General features: G+C 39.1%; 1 protein-coding gene across 1 annotated transcript; it reads right to left on the bottom strand.

Annotated features, from left to right (window-relative positions):
- Positions 1–1,710: 1,710 nt before the first annotated feature.
- Positions 1,711–13,941, bottom strand: LOC310926139 (uncharacterized protein; the record flags this gene model as incomplete). Its single annotated transcript, XM_083888240.1, is given in 19 exon segments — positions 1,711–1,886; positions 2,320–2,461; positions 2,551–2,646; positions 2,713–2,821; positions 2,823–2,965; positions 4,233–4,409; positions 5,197–5,357; positions 5,433–5,585; positions 5,681–5,843; positions 6,513–6,664; positions 9,547–9,717; positions 9,798–9,939; positions 10,015–10,202; positions 10,469–10,607; positions 10,689–10,865; positions 11,587–11,747; positions 11,843–11,995; positions 12,070–12,232; positions 13,873–13,941. Coding segments are annotated over 19 exon segments (2,835 nt in total).
- Positions 13,942–20,923: the final 6,982 nt, after the last annotated feature.

Here is a 20,923-nt window from a genome sequence, read left to right as displayed (position 1 = left end):
AACTTCATTCAACAAAAATAAGTCTTATAAGGGTCAAATAATTTTGTCAAAACATGCTTGACTTGTCATTTTATGGTAAAGCTGGAGAAGCTAGCTAATGTTGGTAAAATTAGGGGGGGAAGGGGTGAGTGTTGTTAAAATGATTACTATAATTTATTTATCAAAAAATTGCACTTAATGTGACTTCTCTGAATGTTGCACTTTTATTATGGACAGACGTCTCAACCGTTTGGTAGAGGACTGTATCTGAAATATTGTAGGGTCTAATTGAAAAAATATATATATTGACTGTTATCATAAGTGATTAAAAAATAAATGCAAATTATTTTTCCTTTACTTTTTTCTTGGTGCGTACCTTAACGGGTTGAAAAGGTTGCTTAAGATAATTATAGGTTAACTCTTAATTCTCATCAACATTTAATCGAAAATGTATTTTAATCAATTGGAGTCAGATTGAATAAATAATTACTTTGAAAAACCTCATCTTAGTTCCAGAAAGACAGAATACGCATTAAATATTTCCTCCCCTACAGTTTATCTCATGATATATCTATTGTCAAGGACATACTACAGGGCTCTGGATTAGGCCCATTTTTATTTACAGTTTATATGAATTATTTGGGTCATTTTGTGTCAATGTTAATTTTTACTCTATGACTCCGTAAACTCATGTTACTTTCTTTCAGACTCCAGACAGACTGTAACGAACAGAACTGGACCCAGGTAAAGGACTGTGGTAAGAAACAGTCTTTATTAAAACAAGAAAAAACAAGGCAGGCAGATAGGAACGAAAATCCTCAAATAGCGTCATCAACGCAGGTGAGGGATAATCGTCTCACAATACTGGAACAGAAGAACAGAGTTCAAAAAGTGCACTGACTGAAGCACACACAAAAACCAACTGAAGTGACAATAATCAAAGACGGAGAAAAGAGCTCAAAAGGTCCGTATGGAGTGGTTGATGAATGAAGACGAACTAACAACAAGACAAGGAAACAAGAACAAGAAAATGGTGTGGTTTAAATACAACTGAGGAACGACACAGGTGAAATAGGTAGGGGTAATCACAGAGAGGAAAGGTAAAGTGCACACAGACGGGGACCAGAACATTTCAAAATAAGAGGGATCTTCACAATAAAATGACATGACACAGACTCTTACATTACAACCTGTAACCCCTCAGAGGTAACAGGTTTCTGCGTACGCCTGCCAAGCTTCCCTGAATGTTATCTCTGATCGTAAACCTCTCACTCCTCACTTAGACTGGACCATATATGCTAATAATTAGGGACATGGTTTAAAGTCTGTCCTGTTCTTGCTCTTGATTCAAGTTCAGTGGCTTCTCTCTCATGTGTCTTCAGGGTCTGCAGTCATTCAAAACCTCAGTGTCTCAGCCACCTCCATTTGACTCCAGCTTAAAAAATATATAATAAAAAGAAGTGGACTTACACCTGAAAAATTAAAGATTTTTTATTTGTATATTACTTGATTCCTGTGTTGCTTTTAATTCACTTCATAATTATATGCCATATGAATAGTTAATTACTGTTTTTATTAGCTTCACAAAAGACAGCCGCTTCAATATTAAAACATACCAACAAATAATGTATTCATCGTTTCCTGCCCTTATTAATGAACTATTAACACCTTCTTGCTTTTGCTTGCAGAACACTGGTTAAATGAGAGCAGTTTACTGAGATTCTGCCAAACTCAGCGGACTTTAGCGTGAACCTTGAAGGGATGTGGCACTCTTGTCGTTCCAGTGACTCCCTCTGTGTTCAGCTGGACTCCATCAGGAGCAGAGAAGGAGAACCTCTGGAGTAAAGCTACCAAAAATAGGAAGAGTTCCATCTTGGCCAGGCCTTCTCCAAGACACACACGTTTCCCTGAAGAACACACACAGACACAGAGTGTAAGAGCACAAGGTACATTTTGTAGTCTGGTTTGGCTTAAGAAGACCCTGGCAACCGCTACAAAATTCTCAAGAAGAATACACCCCTTTGGTACCCCAAGAGGAAGTGGAGGGTTGATGTTGAGATTTCCACATGGACAGACCTACTGGCAACGACAGCGGACATCAAGCATAAGAATGACAACCTGAAGAACTGAAGAGCTACAAAAATCAGGTAGCTCCTGGGAGAGCACTGCTATTGTTATCATTGATACCAAACACCAGAAAACAGCAAGTCCATCAAAATCACCACACTGAGACCAGTGACCAGTGTCCTTCAGTCAGAAACATCAAGACGATTTTCAAGGTGGTGATTCTGGAGCTCACAGCCCAGAAAAAAGGAAAATGCTTTGAAGAATCTGATTTACCTGTAGAGAAGGGGAGGTGAGCTTCTTTCCTCACAAACTTCCCCTCAGCATCGAGGAAGTGTCCAGGATTGAAGGTGTCTGGAGTTTCCCATTCATTCTTGTCAAACAGCACCGAGGTCAGCATGGGCATTATGGCTGTACCCTAGAAAACACCACTCACAGGTCAGCACCAAGTGATGCTGCAACAACAACAACAACACTTCTCATTTCCTCATCATATGTTAGACGTACCTTTGGTATGAAGTAACCCCCCAGCGTTGTGTCCTTGGCTGCCATTCTGAGGCCATTCTGAGGAACAATGTTTCCTATTCTCTGAATCTCATTGATTTCTAAACATTGATGTTAGAATAGTACAGGTCTGGAATAATCTTCGTATCTGATGATATATACACATATATGTACTGTATACATTGTGTGTTTCCATTTTAATTGTGTTGTATTATTGCTCAGTTTCCGTGAATTTAAAGTGAACTGTGATGGAAGTGAAGTCAGTAGCGTGTCATCTACCCTGGACGTCAGGGTTGTTGATGAGGTAAACCAAAGCCCACTGCAGAGTGGTGGACGTTGTTTCTGTTCCAGCCAGGAACAAATCCAGAGAGCACAAGGTCAGATTGATCTCAGTGAAGCCCAGGTCAGACTTGTTGTGCTGTTCAGAAATGCATAAAGGGAATGAAGCAGCCATTATGAGGACCTAAATCCATTTACACAGTCACATTATAAACATTGTCAGTACCTTGAATGCTCAGGTGTGTTTATATATATGTATATATATATATATATTATATATATATATATATTTTTTTTCATCAGATATTAGATATTGCACATCCTTCAGGCTATCCGCGGGGTCTTAAAAAGTCTTAAATCCAATAATTGGAATTTAAGGCCTTAAAATGTCTAAAATTCTCCTAAACTCTCTTAAAGGTGAAGTAAGTAGTTTATAGTGCCATCTAGAGGATAGGCTGAAATTTACAACAAAGAACTGCTCCTCTGCTCACCCCCTCTCTTCCCTGAGCGCTACGGTATCCTCAGCTGGTCAAATGTCGTCCTCGTCGTCTTTCTCCGTGTCAGCAGATGAGGTTCGTGAGGTGAGGGAGAGGGCGAGCTACCGCGGCCGTAGCAGACGAAGCGGAGAGAGTGGAGGCGGGACTTCCGCTACAAGTAAAGAGACGCTTGATTTGTTCTCTCGCGTTTGTCCTTAAAGGCTCCGGTAGAAACATGTCGTCTCGCTGCTAACAGTGGCTATGCAACCGCGGCCCGCGTCCATGTTATTTTACATGACTTTTTGAAACACTATGAAAATGAAACAAAAACTATTATACAGCGACTAGACAATGCAGGAGCACATAATATGTATAAAAACGTGAAATTTGGGTAATTTAAACCCATAAATACTACACATTGTCCCTTTAAATACAATTTCAAAAGGTCTTAAAAATCTATTAACGTTACTTTTATTTAAAACATGCATAAACTTCAGTCTCTCTTTGAAATGTTTCTATTTTTGAGCATGTGATAACATAACTACAACACGGAACTAAAGTAGGCCACCTGTGCTGCCCGTGAGAGATTAATCGAGCACCACTAGCTAGTGTGCAGTGTGCGCTCTGCTGTGTGTTACAGCTTAGCATAGCAGCGGAGAAAACTTAACGAAAACCCACAGCTAAGCCGAATTGCAAGTTCAATGATTAGTGGCTCCAATTTTCCTTCATGTCTTTTGTACTTTTTTGCCAGTATGGATTTGTAATTATACCCTCTACTATATACTATAAACATAGTAATGGAAAAAAGCAGCCAAAATACTCTAGTTCTGATGGTTAAGGTGAGGGTAAGGGGCTATAGGGAATACATTATGCCTGTGAGGTGTCCTCACTAAGATATAGAAACAAGTTTGTGTGTGTGTTTTCACATACATTCTTCATTTCGATGAGGAAAGCGTCAATGTAGTCCCGAGGATTGTTGTGGTCCAGGTCCTTCTTGTGCTTCTCGACCTCCTCTTGAATGAAGTCTTTAAGGATGTCAAAGTTGGAGAAGAGTTTGTTGTGAGGACCTGGCAAGTGCTTCATCACGCCGGGGAACGACTCGTACAGCTGCGCAAAAGAAAACAGTGGTTCTCAGGTTTCCTCCCGTTGGGGATTAGGGATTGGGTAAATTGGTCACTCTAAATTGACCATGAGTGAATGGTTGTTCGTCTCTATGTGGACCTGTGATGGACTGGCGCACCATCAAGGGTATGACCCTGCCTTTCACTCTGTCAGCTGGGAGGATAAAGTGGTAGAAGAAGGATGGATGGGCAGTTTGTTGTGGTGGTTCTGAGTGTAGAAGAGAATGGTGACTAGCTTGTTTGTATGCCATAATCTCAACCTCCTTATTCAACGCTGCAGCATTTTAATATACTGCAAAAGCTTCAGCTATCATTTTAAAATCAGATTCTTGATCTGATTTAAATAACTTTGTCTGGCACAGGAGTCATTAGCCTCTTTTTTATAGTGTCTATAAAGGCAGATAGTTGATAAGGAAATGTTACACAGCAGGCTACACTAATTATTTTTAATGCCGGATCACTGTTCACTCTCATTTTAACCATGTGCGCTTGGTTCTCAGACCTGGCTCCAGCTTTCTTTAGTGTCTACATGTAAAATCTAAATAGAACTGTGACTGCACTGGACTCTGCCAGTCTCCTGCAAACTTGGACTCCATGAGATCCGGATTAAATAGCATTGACTTCAAGTTGACAGCAAATTCAGTTCATTTCCTGGACCAGTTTCAATCAATCAACCTTTGACCAGACATGTTGTCCACCTGGGTTCCTCCCACAAGCCTAAAAGGGTGTATTTCTCACTGCACAGGATTGAACTAAAGTCCATGTTGACTTACCACACCCCATATGGACCCCTCCAGCACCATAACCTCAGACAAATACTTCAGCAAGATCTGGAAGTTGTGATCGCTGTAGTCAAAGCGTTTCCCCATCACCATCTGACAAATGATGTTTGACGCAGCGTTGTTGAAGAGGACGGCTATGCTGAAAGGTCCACCTGAAGAAGAAGAGTTCACTGTTAAGATGCAGTTTATGAACTTTGTTATGATCTCACCATGTCTTTAAGAATCACCTTTCTCCTTTTCCATCACCTCCAGCAGGTATCTGGTCTCCTCACAGATGCTCTGTTCCATGATGCTTTTGCCCAGGCCAAATGTGCGTAAGGTAGACAAGGCGAAACGCCGCTGCTTCTTCCATTGTTCACCATTACTCATAAATAGACCACCTACACACAACCATGCACAGGAGGAAGAGTTAAGGACTTGAGAAAAGTGGTTTGTGTTGAACAGGAGACAAAAATAAAGAGAGACATCTTTTCACCTGTGCCTAAGTAAAACCTGTCGGCCATTGGACTGAACGGTCGATCCACAAAGTTCTCAGCTTGCGCCACCAGGGCTTCTTTGACCATCTTGTACCCGGTCAAAAACACCATCTTGTCCCGGCCGAAGCGGACGCTGAACACATTCCCATAAACATCGGTGAGCTGGAGACATCAGAGAGGGACAAACAGTGGTGAGCCCAGATGAACTGCTGCAGTTCTCTACCGATCAGATGATTATTTTTCACAAAAATTTCAGTGCAGTGACAGACTTTAGTGAACTGACCCCAGACCAGCAACAGTAGAGAGAAGCTCCCTGGTTAAACAATGTATAGATTCAAACATCCAATTTAAATTAAGAAAACACAAAACCTCTGAGCTCAATGTGTGTTTTATAATGTATTTAAAGACAGTTTTTAATCAGATTCTGAAAGTAAGATTCTTTCTTTCTCAAAAATACCTGGAAATATTAATAGTGATGAGTGTATAGAAGGTAGAAGACCATCGGAATGAGACATGTACGAGCCAAAAACACATTTAATGCAGTGTAATCTATATAAATGTGCATTATTTACACCATTTATAAATAAAAAAACAACATGATTTTGTAGTTGTTTGGCAAAACGTTAGATATTTTATAGCACACACATTTGCAACTATCCTGATAGAAATTGCTCAACTGTGGATATTGAGCTGATCATAAACTCTATCAGTAAAATAGAAATTGAATATTTGAAAAATATAGACAAAAATGTAAAATATAAGCATTATTTGAAAACCAAACATCAAAAATATTTAGTAATCCTCCAACAGATTTTAGAGTCCAGTGCTTACCTTGCTGAAGTAAATGTGTGGATGTTTACTGTCCACACTGAAGAAATTCCCCACAAAGGGCAGACCCAGTGGCCCTGGAGGATAATTTGGTGGATTCCTATTTTTGAGGAAATCTGTTACCAGAAGAAAAAGAAAAAGAAACAGGAGCAGCCCTGTGAGGTCGATACCCAACAGAAGGTTAAAGAGCCGCCGTATTCATAGATGTAACGACAAACCATCTTCAGTGTTGTAGTGACTTTATATTCATAGCATTGTACACCTCCATATCATTGGAATCATGGAACACACAGTTTCCTGGTTGTCAAATCATCTAAGTAATAATAATGATTAAAAAATACTGAATTTTAATGGTTTTGAAGGATCTGTCTTTAGTCTTTAGTTATATGGTAATTTTCTTTGGGTAACATTTTTACCCTCAAGTTGAATAGAAAAGATTGAGTATGATGTTCTGTAACTGTTGAGTTATGTTCTAAAACCTCTGAATATCTCGATCAGGTGTCAGGGCTGTTCCTCTATGTTAAGGAGATCACTGCTATAGTTGCCTGAACTAAAATCAATTTTAGATTCCTTAGTGGCAGAATTTAATCCTTCTAAAGGTTGCTAAATGTAATTTTAGGTTAACTTTTAATCATACATTTATTTTAATCAATTGGAGTCAGATTTAATAAATAATTATTTTACTTTTAAAAACGTCATCTTACTTCCAGAAAGACAGAATACGCATTGAGGAGATATTAACAAGTGTCTCTAGATATTTCCTCCCCTACAGTTTATCTATTGTCAAGGGCGTACTACAGGGCTCTGGATTAGGCCCACTTTTATTTACACTTTATACTAATTATTTCGGTCACAATGTGTCAATGTTCATTTTTACTCTATGACTCCGTTATATACTAACGTGGATAAAACTAAATTCATGTTATTTTCTTTCAGACTCCAGACCCTTACACGACAACCTGTAACCCCTCAGAGGGAAACAAAAGAGCGCTGGTAACATCCATTGAAGTATTTAGATCAATGATTCACTCATGACACACTTCATACACAGATTGTTGCTGCCACTTTTTAAATCTGTATCAGATGGAGATTTTATTGAACCTCACCACAGCTTCTGTGTACGCTTGCCAAGCTTCCCTAAATGTTGACTCCAGCTTCAAAATGAATTCTTTAACCTTGTGAATTAAAGCTTAATAATTCATTGAGTGCAAATGTTTGTATCGGGGTATGATATCACATAGTTAAAGACAACTAAAGATGGTTCTTTTAAGTAGATGCTCAATAACCAAGTCTGTAGCATTTAAGAAATCTTATCAAATAATATTAGATAAGATTATATGAAAGAAGGAATCATTTCCACTTTCTATGAAAAAAGACAGTAGTGTTAAATATTTAGTTCAACATTTCTGATAAATGTAAATTAAAGATATATATATATACAAAAGTGTGAATAATTAAAGATCTCCCTGCTCTTAACCTGAGTAGTGATGGGAATTCCGGCTCTTTTTAGAGAACCGGCTCTTTCGGCTCGGCTCACTAAAAAGAACTGGCTCTTTCGGCTCCCAAACGGCTCTTCAGGTTGTTTTATTGCTTTCATTAATTTATCAACAACAATATAAAATTATGCACAAAATTAATTACTAAGTAAAAAAACGTGCTTTTTATTCATATATATGTTATATATGATATATGTCTTTATTATATAAATATGCTTTTATTCATACACTCCACAGAAAATGTAAAAAACAACTAACTAACAAATTTAAAGTGAAACAACACAAAACACTGCAAACCACAACATAATAAAATATAGATTAAAATATGCAAAATAAAAAGAAAAAAAATGAACACCCAGATCTTTAATTAAGGTCAAGGTTGGCATTAAGAAATACCAAGTGCCTCAGCTGTGCAGGTTGTTTGTGGAGCCGGCTCTGTAGGATATTCTTTTCTTGCAGACTCTACACTCTGCCACTGTGTTGTCAACAAAATTGAAATGGTTCCAGATTTTGCTTCTTTTCCTGGTGTCACTCATTTTCTTACTATGGTAAAGGTATCTACTATACCTTTTGTAATGTGTCGATGTTGTCTCTTCTTTCTCTCTCCTGCTCTGTTCGTGTGTTACTGCTGCAAGTGTAACTACCGCCCCTCCCCCCGCTGCTCAGCGCAAACACAAGGCACACACGCATATTGACCAATCACGTGCGGTGCGAAGAGAAAAAAAAGTGAGAGAGAGAGCAGCGCTGAGCAGCGGGGGGAGGGGCGGTAGTTACACTCGCAGCAGTAACACACGAACAGAGCAGGAGAGAGAAAGAAGAGACAACATCGACACATTACAAAAGGTATAGTAGATACCTTTACCATAGTAAGAAAATGAGAGAGAGAGAGAGAGAGAGAGAGAGTGACAAAAAAACCCAAAAAAAAACACGGCTCCCAAGAAAGAGCCGGCTCCCGTCGTCCACTTCAAAGAGCCGGCTCTAAGAGCCGTTTCATTCGTGACCGACCCATCACTAAACCTGAGATCCTCTGTGAAAGTCCTCCACAATCAAGGATGAGGACAAGGACCAGCAGGCCTTTTTGATTGAGGCACAAACTTTCTGAAACGTACAACACATTTTTCTTTTACCAGTGTGGTGTTTCAAGACTTGAGTCTGAATATTACTGCTGTTCAGTGTTTTTATTCTATTTTATTTGTATATTAATTTATTCATGTGTTGCTTTTACTTCACATCATAATTATATGCTATCTGAATAGTTAATTGCTGTTATTATTCGCTTTATAAAAGATAAATAGACACCAGCTTCAATATTAAAACATACCAACAAATAATGTATTTGTCATTTGCTCCCTTTATTAATGAACTATTAACACCCTTTTGCTTCTGCTTATACAGAATTAAATGTCCAGGCAGAGAGACTGATAATGACGTTAGTACATCATACAACAGTGAGAGCATGAGAGTGTGTTTAACTCTGGTCCTGTCTGTTACTGTACTCTGGTTAAATGAGAGCAGTTTGCTGAGATTCTGCCAAACTCAGCGAAGTTTGGCATGAACCTTGAAGGGATGTGGCACTCGTGTGGTTCCAGTGACTCCCTCTGCGCTCAGCTCGACTCCATCAGGAGCAGAGAAGGTGAACCTCTGGAGTAAAGCTACGAAAAACAGGAAGAGTTCCATCTTGGCCAGGCCTTCTCCAAGACACACACGTTTCCCTGAAGAACACACACACACACACAGGAAGTGTAAGAGCACAACAGTGTCTGTTTTATGCTTTGAAGATAATCTGGATTACCTGCAGAGAAAGGCATGTGAGCTTCTTTCTTTACAAACTTCCCCTCAGCATCCAGGAAGTGTCCGGGATTGAAAGTGTGTGGAGTTTCCCATTCATTCTTGTCAAACAGCACAGAGGCCAGCATGGGCAATATAGTCGTACCCTAAAAAACCAAGACTCGCAGGTTTAACACTGAGCACTGCCTTAAGAACAAAATAAATACACATTATATATTCACCTTTGGTATGAAATAACCACCCAGTGTTGTGTCTTTGGCAGCCACTCTTGGTCCATTCAGAGGAACAAGGTTTCCCATCCTCTGGATCTCATGGATAACAGCATCAGTGTAGGGCAAGCTGGGTCTGTCAGCCATAGTGGGCTGACGGCTCTGTCCAATCACTGTGTCAATCTCTGCCTGGACCTTCTCTAGAGATTAAAAACATAATTATCATCTTAGCTCATAGGATTAGGACGATTCTTGAAGGTCCTTACATAACCACATTAAGACATAAACAGTGGCTTAACTGAGAACAATAGTGCAATAGTTTCCTCCAAGTACGACCAGAGGAAGCTTAATGTACCACAGTTTGAGAACCATGGCTTTAGCCAACCTTGATCTGTCATCTAACATGCTAACATCAAGTGGCTCCTCCTGCATGTGAGTCTGATTTGATGTTTCCTTTGTCACCTACCCTGCACATCAGGGTTCTTGATGAGGAAAACCAAACCCCACTGCAGAGTGGTGGACGTTGTTTCTGTTCCAGCCAGGAACAAATCCAGAGAGCACAAGGTCAGATTGGTCTCAGTGAAGCCCAGTTCAGACTTGTTGTGCTGTTCAGAAATGCAACCGTGGATCAAGTAGTTATTAGCAGATCAACATAGAGGGATACAAATGTTTTTTGTTTCACATACAGTCTCCATTTCGATGAGGAAAGCATCAATGTAGTCCCGAGGATTGTTGTGGTCCAGGTCCTTCTTGTGCCTCTCGACCTCCTCGCTGAGGAAGTCGCTGATGTGGTCAAAGTTGGAGAAGATTTTGTTGTGAGGACCTGGCAAGTGCTTCATCACGCTGGGAAATGACTCATACAGCTGCGCAAAAGAAAACAGTGGATGGAAGAAAAATGAATCACCATGAGGGCCTTTCTATGTGGAGTTTGCATGTTCAACCTGTGTGTGCCTCCCACAGAGGTTAATTGGACACATTCACTTGTTTGTGAATAGTTGTTCGTGACTAGTCCTAATCTAATCTAATGTAACCTAACCTGTCCTGGATATGGCCCTCCCTTTGTCCTGGCTAGCTGAGATTGGCTCCAGCTCCTCGTGACCCTCATGTGGAGGATAAAGCGGAAAACAATGAATGAAAAGATCTTGTTGGGAAAAGTTGCAACCACTAGTTAAAGTAATGGTTAAATTGATGCTCATGGCTCAGTCCCATTTCACCTGGTTTCCCTCCATCTTTGGTGTTCACTTGTAGGTGGAGGGTGTCCCCATACTTAGAAGGGCTGACTGTGAGGAGATGTTTACCAGAACAATATAATCCAGAGAAACTTATGTTATTTTGCATCTGCTGTCTTGTAATGCTGCGATTTGTCAGTTTTTGAAACTGGAAGTTCACGATTCATGATCTGTTTTGTGACAAAAGATGGCAAACAGAGAACGCCTGAAGTTCAATTTCACGGTGGTTCTCAGACCTGGCACAATCTTTGTTGAAGGCCTACATCTGAAATAAAACTTGACTGCATCTGACAACTCTTTCAGTTTTCAGCATTTTAGGTATATTTTCCTAACACCAAAATCCATGTTGACTTACCACACCCCACATGGACCCTTCCAGTGCCAGAACCTCAGCCAAATACTTCAGCATGGTCTGGAAGATGTGATCCGTGTAGTCAAAGCGTTTCCCCATCACCATCTGACAAATGATGTTGGACACAGCATAGTTGAAGAGGCCTGCTGTGCTAAAAGCTTCACCTGAAGAAGAAGAAGAAGAAGAAGAGTTCACTGTTATGGTAACTCTTTTATTCATTTTACATCATGAGTTCATAATTTATCTTTGTTTGAACTACCTTTCTCATTTTCCATCACCTCCTGCAGGTATCGGGTCTCCTCATGGATACTCTCTTCAATCATGCTTTTGCCAAAGCCAAAGTTGCGTAACGTAGTGAAGGCGAAACGTCGCTGTTTCTTCCATTTTTCACCATTACTCATAAAAAGACCACCTACACACAGTCATGCAAGAGTTATTGACTTGTGAAAACTTGTTTCTGTTCTGCATGAGACAAAATCTTTTTACCTGAGCCCAAGTATAACCTATCAGCCAGTGGACTGAATGCTCGATCAACAAAAATGTCATTTTGGGTCACTATGGCTTCTTTGTTCATCTTGTATCCAGCCACGACCACCGCCTTGTCTCTGCCAACCCGAACGCTGAACACATTCCCGTAGATATCGGCCAGCTGAAGACAAACAAAATGCGGTCAGTCCACACGACTCTCTCTGTGTTTCTCAGAATAGCTGTGTTAAGATCTTGTGTCGCATACAGGAAGACAGCAACACTGTTCTAAAGTGGGATGACTTCAGGTCATAATTTGACTGAAAACACAACGAGAGGTTTAAGAGGTGAATTCTGCTGTTAAAAACAATGCATCTTGGCACCGTCCACCCCTGTGATCCTGCTCTAATAGCATTAATGTCCCACTGAAGACCAATCACAGACAAAATAACATCAACAACAACAAATATCACCACAAGTTCCTCCTCTTTTTCTACATTTAGCACAGTTTTAACCCTTTTAACAGCGAGCATGACGACACGTTTGCACAAGTGCACTTTGCATTACCATAGTTACGCAACGGTTCATGCTATCGCAAAAAAAAAATCAATGGTATCTGAAAGCTGAGAAGCCAAAATGTGGTTATTATGGTAATTTCACTTGCACTGTTTTGCACATTGAGAGACAAAGACTAAAAATTTTTATATGTTTTATACTGTTCAAGTTTCAAATTTAACATGCAAAATCTGCAGTAAATTGTAAATAACTGCCAGATTTTAGACGATATAAGGAAAGTTAAGGAACGTTAAGACAAAATGGGCAAAAGCACTTAGTTACAGGACATTCTCTGGTCCTTTTATGGTCATCCTCTAACTTATTCACTGTGCATCCATGTTCACCTCATCACCAGACATGACTTATAAATCAGGGGTGTCAAACATACGGCCTGTGGGCCAGAACCGGCCCGCCAGAGGGTCTGATCCGGCCAGCAGGATTAGTTTGTTGTTGAAATACTATACTAAACTACCTGTGTGATGTGTAAATAAAATTATTGAAATTGCAGTTATTTTTTCTCATATTTTGTCAAAAAGATATTAAACAAAAGAGAAAAAATTATTGTTGTTCATATGTTATTATGCTATTATTTTATTGGTCTGGCCCATTTGAGATCAAATTGTGCTGCATGTGGTCTCTGAACAAAAATGAGTTTGACTCCTCTGACATAAAGAAGCACTTTGATCTGCATTGAAGCGCTTTGAGATCTGCAATGAAGAGATTTGATCTGCGTTGAGGTACTTTTGGATAGGCGATAAAAAAAACTGTGATTAACAACTTCAAACTGCAGATGGCAGTGTTCCACCTCTGAAGAGTTCAGCCTGCTACTGGGAATTATTATTAGAAGAAGAATCTTGTCGGAAAATATTATTCTTACTTCACCAGTTTGCACATCTTGGGATTCTTCTGTTTTGGCGCTTTTGCTGTTTTTTTTTTACTGACATGTCCGGAAAGGCCAAGCATATACAACAAACGGACCTCTATGGTTTACTTGGCATTAAAAGCACAGCGAGAGTTAAACAGATCAAAACATTATCGACATTATCGGCTTATTGACGGAAAGCCTTGAAATGCCATCCGGACAAGAACCCTGACAACCCAAATGCAGCTTCCACCAGTTGGTTCAGGCTGTAGCGGTGCTAACTGAACATAGTGACATAGTGGTCTAAGACATAGCGTTTCTATTCATTATATCAAATGAGCCTAATATGAAAAATAGTTTTTCTGTAGTTTTCCTTATCTAATAATGACAAATGAAAACAATTGTACCTTGCTCAAATAAACGTCTCGATGTTTAATGTCCACACTGAACAAACTCCCCACAATGGGCAGACCCATTGGCCCTGGAGGATAATTGGGTGGATTCCTGTTTTTGATGAAATCTGCGAGCAGCAGAAAAAGAAAAGCAAACAGGAGCAGCCCTGTAAAGTCGACACTCGACAGAACATTATAAATCCACATGACTGAAGAGCTGAGTCAAAGCGCAGCAAGATGATGGTGTGGTGCTTGTCTCCTGTGGCTCAATAATGCCAACTGCTTCACGACTTCAGCCTTTTATCATGACAAGAAAAGATGGGGGTAAGTAACCATAAAGTACAAAGGTGCTGACATGATATATGACATAACCAGTTACTCATAACCTACAGCACATGTGAAACAAGCTCTGTTACTCTATATATGTATGAATATATATATGTACTCTATATATTACTCTCTATATATGGCCCTGCGATGGACTGGCGAACTGTCCAGGGTGTACCCCGCCTATCGCCCAATGTCTGCTGAGATAGGCACAGCACCCCCCGCGACCCTCTGGTGGAGGATAAAGCGGTAGATAATGGATGAATGGATAATTATGAAGGTATATTTGGTGCAAAAGTCACAAGCACATGTAACTGCAGATTTCACATGCGCATACTAAAGTCACAAATGCGTAACCATAAAGTTGAAGTTGTATATTGAAGTCACAAATGTGTAACCGTAAAGTTGAAGTTGTAAAAAAATGTTATACCTTGTTAACACAAATCCTTGTTACAGGTACACAAATCCATGTTACAGGTACACAAATCCTTGTTACAGGTACACAAATCCTATCCTGTGCTTCACAAATTCCAGCAGTCATGCACTCGACACTTTTGCTCCAATAGTTGCGGTGCAGTAGGAGCAAACACATTCACACACCTGTGTTTCATAATCTGAGAACATGCACAATATGTGTGCATTTGTAAACCGTAAAGTTGAAGTTGTAAATATTTTTTTATACCTTGTTAACACGAAATAGGACTACAGGTACACAAATCCTTGTTACAGGTACACAAATCCTTGTTACAGGTACACAAATCCTTGTTACAGGTACACAACTACAAGTCAATTGATACAAGTGCTCGAATCTGCTTCTACGAGTTTCAGATACTTTTTTCCCTCGCTAGGTGGTATAAGTGGTGCAAAAGGATTTGTAACTTGTGCAAACCGAGCGAATCGATCGATAAGAAAACAAGGCTTAGAGTGGGCGGGGCTTAGGAAGTTCTCTGTTGAGTTTTGAGTGACAGCTCGGAGTCGCAGATTCACGACATTAAAAGTGTCAAATATACGAGAAAATAAAGTCGCAGATTTATGAGATTAAAAGTACATTTCCATTTTATTAAGTATATAGACTCACGTCCACCATTTCTCCCGCTGTTTATGTGTTTTATACATATGAACCGTATCTATATCAGTTCAGTCTGTGGGCTCCCGGCTGCCTCGCTGGAGGAGCATCCAGCTGCAGCCCCGGAGACCAACACCCTGGTGTGACAATACTGGATTTTTTTTCCCTAAAAACTGTAATTACACACCGAAACGACGGGAGTGGTTTGACGGAAGTGATTTTTTTTTTTTTAACGAAGGAAGAATATAAAAGTACTAAAGTTTAATCCGTTTTTTTCACAATACCAACAAACGAGAGCACGGAAATTTCCTTGTTTCGTATTGAACCAAAATACGAAAAAACGGAAACAGCGCCCCTATTTCCTTGTTTCGTATTCAACCCAAATATGAACAAACGGAAACAGTGCTCCTTTTTCCTTTTTTGTATTTAACCAAAATACGGAAAAACGAAAGAAACAAAACAAAATAACGGCCCAAATTTGTTTTTTGCAAATTCCTTCTTTTGATTTTTGTTCCTTAATTCTCGAGACGGCGGCTGACAGACCGGAAGCGGAAGTGAAGTGTAAAAACTTCAAAATAAAAGCGTGCTAATTTATTTTCATACAGATTATATACCATTCTCTTTATACACTGTAATGTAGTACATGTATTTTCGTGAAAAGTGAAACTATAACAGCTGGTTGTTTGGGAGAAGGACATGTAGGCTATAATTATTATTTTAGCTGAGTGTGTGAATGGATATTGTAGAAAACGTTTACCCTGCCGAAATAAGCTAGCATCTAATGTCACCAGCAGAGGTCGCCATCAGCCGCAGTCAAGACAGACATGGCCAATAATAGTGTTAATTATTTGAAAATCAAAACTTGTGATTAAGTTCTAATGACTTCAGCGTCGATGTTTAGCCACAAGGTGGCGCCCGCATCCACCCAGGGATTTATTATGTTTTGTCTTATAGCCTATAACCCTGTATGATTTGGTATACAAATATGCTGAGATGGAGCTATAGTATGTAAACTGGCTGGAATACAAATCAAACGTACCTGTCTCAAATGGATCAACATCTATGGAAGTCTTGTATTGTCGTCCCAGGGCAAAATACAGTAATGTAATAATATATATCTTTAGATGCATATTAATTATTGAATGTTTTTATTATTTAATTAAGGGTTTTCTTATTCACGCTCAAGTTCAGTTTTGTTCCCTCTGTTATAAACTCTTCCAATTGATAATATTGTGTTGTGATCAGTTCAGTAATTAAGTAAGTAAGTCATTTGCATTTGACAAATGCACTTTTAGACAGAAGTCAAGTGGAAAAGGTCCCGTGCTCCTCACTGTTGGGTCCATGTCTGGATCGCTGGAGATTACAGTAAAATACACCTGACATACAGTTAAGGGTGAACATAACATGTTTTCATGACAGGACAATAACAGGGATTGAGGAGACCATAGGAATCCTTTAAGACACTATTTGTGATTAATTCACTGAAAATATTAATTAGATTTTTTTATAATTGTTTGTTTCTTTTACTTGTAGTTTTTGTTAGTTATAGTTCAAAACAGCAAAGTTCATGTATGTGCTATATACAGTAGTTCAGTTGAGATTATGGATTAGATTAATGACAATTTGTTTGTAGTCTTTTGTTGACTGAGTACTTATTTGTTTCCTGGGTTGTGCGTTGGGGTTCAAGTGCTAGTTCTATTAGTTAATCACATAATACACAGATATGAATAGCCTAAAATTGCTTTGTTTTCACACATTCAAACCATTGAAATTATACTCCACTTTGTCAGTACACCTGCAACCTTTAAGCTGTTTTCAAATGAGCAAAATGTACGGTCACATTACAGGCTCTGACATGTTCACTCTTAACTGTATGTCAGGTGTATTTTACTGTAACAGGCTCTCAATACCATCATGTGTTGAGAGCCCCTTGGCATTCTGTATCACAGTATGGTATTGGACCTGAGACCAACAGGAAGGAGGCTTCAGGGTGTAATCAAAGCAACACTGAAGATTGTTCGGTTCCCTCTCACCTTGTGTCACACTCCAGTGACACAAGGTGACCTTTTCCACTTGACTTCTGTCTAAAAGCGCATTTGTCAAATGAAAATGACTTACTTACTTAATTACTGAACTGATCACAACACAATATTACCAATTGGAAGAGTTTATAACAGAGGGAACAAAACTGAACTTGAGCGTGAATAAGAAAACCCTTAATTAAATAATAAAAACAATCAATAATTACTATGCATTTAAATATATATATATTATTACATTACTGTATTTTGCCCTGGGACGACAATACAAGACTTCCATAGATGTTGATCCATTTGAGACAGGTACGTTTGCTTTGTATTTCAGATGACCTCTCATGAGCCAGTTTACATACTATAGCTCCATCTCAGCATATTTGTATTCTAAATCATACAGGGTTATAGGCTATAAGACAAAACATAATAAATCCCTGGGTGGATGCGGGCGCCACCTTGTGGCTAAACATCGACGCTGAAGTCATCAGAACTTAATCACAAGTTTTGATTTTCAAATAATTATTAACACTATTATTGGCCATGTCTGTCTTGCTGCGGGTGATGGCGACCTCTGCTGGTGACATTAGATGCTAGCTTATTTCGGCAGGGTAAACGTTTTCTACAATATCCATTCACACACTCAGCTAAAATAATAAGGACTACATGTCCTTCTCCCAAACAACCAGCTGTTATAGTTTCACTTTTCACGAAAATACATGTACTACATTACAGTGTATAAAGAGAATGGTATATAATCTGTATGAAAATAAATTAGCACGCTTTTATTTTGAAGTTTTTACACTTCACTTCCGCTTCCGGTCTGTCAGCCGCCGTCTCGAGAATTAAGGAACAAAAATCAAAAGAAGGAATTTGCAAAAAACAAATTTGGGCCGTTATTTTGTTTTGTTTCTTTCGTTTTTCCGTATTTTGGTTAAATACGAAAAAAGGAAAAAGGAGCACTGTTTCCATTTGTTCATATTTGGGTTGAATACAAAACAAGGAAATTTCCGTGCTCTTGTTTGTTGGTATTGTGAAAAAAACGGATTATACTTTAGTACCCGGACCTAACAAGGATTTGTGTACCTGTAACATGGATTTGTGTTAACAAGGTATAACATTTTTTTTACAACTTCAACTTTACGGTTACACATTTGTGACTTCAATGTACAACTTCAACTTTATGGTTACGCATTTGTGACTTTAGTTTGCGCATGTGAAATCTGCAGTAACGTGCTTGTGACTTTTGCACCAAATATACCTTCATAGATAATTAGGAGGGGAAATTGGAGCCGGACCGACACCCCAGGTCAGTAGGTGGCGGTAATGCCCCATGATGTTGGTGGCCAGCCGCCGTTAAAAACCAAGAAGAAGAAGCATTTAAAAAAAGTAGACTGATTGGTGACATACAACACACCTGTTTATTTTCACGCAGGTGTTTTTCAATCAGCTGATGACTGGCGACCACTGATTACTGCTTCCTCTTCCTCTTCGTAGTTTATCTTTCTCCAGCCAGTGTTGAAAAAAAGTGTTGGACTACAGAAACTTGTGGCGGTAATGCATCAAATCATGTGACGTTAGACGCCGAAAAGGTTGTCGTGTGCAAGAAGTTTCAAGATGGCGTGTTCGACCTGGTCCAGCCCAAATACATCCATGGTCCAGCCAGAATGGTGAGTAACTTTTGTCATGTTATCCTAATGGTGACTGTGTTTGCTGAATTATATGCTCAAACTTAGCCCTTCACTGTCAGCTCAATTCTGCCTTGACTCTTTGGTTCAAGCTATGTGTCATTATAAATATACATTTTTGGCTTAATGTTCGCTTTACTATTTGGCCTTAGCTCAATTTTAGCCGAGCCGCGCCTCATTGGCAGCTTAATTGTGGTTTAATGTTAGCTTAATTAGTTGCTCAAAATTTACCTTACCTTAATATTTAACCTGTGTCTCATTGTCGGCTCAATTCATCCTTAATGTTAGCTTGCCGTAATGTTAGCTTGCCTTACTGTTAGCCATTAGCTCAATTCATCTTTTGCTGGGCTGTGCTTCATTCTAAGCTCAATTTTGGCCTAGTGTTTGCTTATACACTCACTTACAGCTTTGACTCAAGGTTAGGTGACCTTTTCCACCAGAAAATTGAATCATTAGAATGTCTCACTCTACTACACCAAATTAACAAACCCTAATAAATTGTATGTTCACTGATTTATATCCACGATTATTACGATTGTATAGAATTTGTGCTGGCAGTAATGTTTTCACTGAAAGTGAGTCTTTATGTCTCAGGCTGGGTGAACTATGTCTTATTTTTAAATCATTTGTCATACTGAGCAAATAAACCAAAAAATATACACATTTAAGAAGGTAGAATCAGAACTTGTTTTAATTATAAAATTATGGAGATTAGGGGTGCACAATTCAGAATTGAAGGTGGTGAACTTAAATGTAGTTTGTAAATAATATATAGCAGCACAATCTTGGCTAATTGTAACAAAGGAGTAAAACAATGTTGGCTTGACTTAAAAAATGTTTACGAGATCATCTGGTAAATATGCAAGAATAAAGTATTTTTTTCTTTTAGAAGAGGAGAGATTACAAATTCCAATATGACCACCAGGTGTCAGTAGCTACCATTTACTTTCACACAGAAAGAACCACAGAAATTCAGATTTGAAACATTTTTTAAAGAATTCAATAACAGAATACTGCAGCAACATTTGTAACTGCTAACATGTAACCCATGTTAATGTTTACCCTGCATAGACTGTATACAACAAAATATACACTTTTTAATTGAAAAAGTAAAACAACTCACAAATGGTTCTGAATCAAGACTGACCTGAGTTTGAATGGTGTTATTCCTCCAGACTGTTTTTGAGTATGTGTTATTTTTAGGGAGAGGTCAGGACAAGAATGCAGGGTGTAAAATAAGAGTAATAACCATCAGGACCACATGGATTTAAGAAACATGAATCTTTCAATCTTTTAATTTGAGTAGTGGCTCACACCTTTGCAAAAAGCCCAGGGTTTGTGGCCCGTTCCAAACGAGGGCCTTTCTGAATACAGTTTGCATGTTATCCCTGTGTCCATGGGTTTTCTCAGGGTTCCTCCCACAGTCCAAACGCATGCAGATATTAATTGGACACTGTAAACTGCTAGTAGATGTGTGAATAGTTGTTTCGTCTCTGTGTGTTGAATGGGTGACTTAACATAGCAGATGCAGAACTTTAGTTGGCTAATAGCTGACTTCCTGTTGGGTGTAGGCCGTGGCTTTTTAAGAGGCTTTGGTGTAATACACGTGTACCAGATTGCAGATGTCTAAGTCATCAAACAACAAGGGCTGCTTCTTTGAAGTTTTCTTAGAAGTGCTATTATGCAACAACGGCCAACACATGTATGGTTCATGGCAGATTAGACAAATAACAGCACAGTTACAGGAAGTCATGTCAAAGGTTTATGATTCGCTGTTCATTCAAAAACTGTAACATTCCAAGAAGGCATCCATATATAACACGAGCACCACTATTTCCAAATACTCTACAAAATGAATAGGGTGTGCATATTTCTGCATAGTTGCTGTCCAGATTTGCATCAACAAGCTTACTGATTAAACAGGGATAGCCTGTTCAATATATTGCCAAATGACA

Source organism: Microchirus variegatus (genome assembly GCF_963457635.1).
Source record: "Microchirus variegatus genome assembly, chromosome: 4".
Taxonomy (NCBI): domain Eukaryota; kingdom Metazoa; phylum Chordata; class Actinopteri; order Pleuronectiformes; family Soleidae; genus Microchirus; species Microchirus variegatus.
This window is presented reverse-complemented; position numbering and strand designations above follow the sequence as displayed.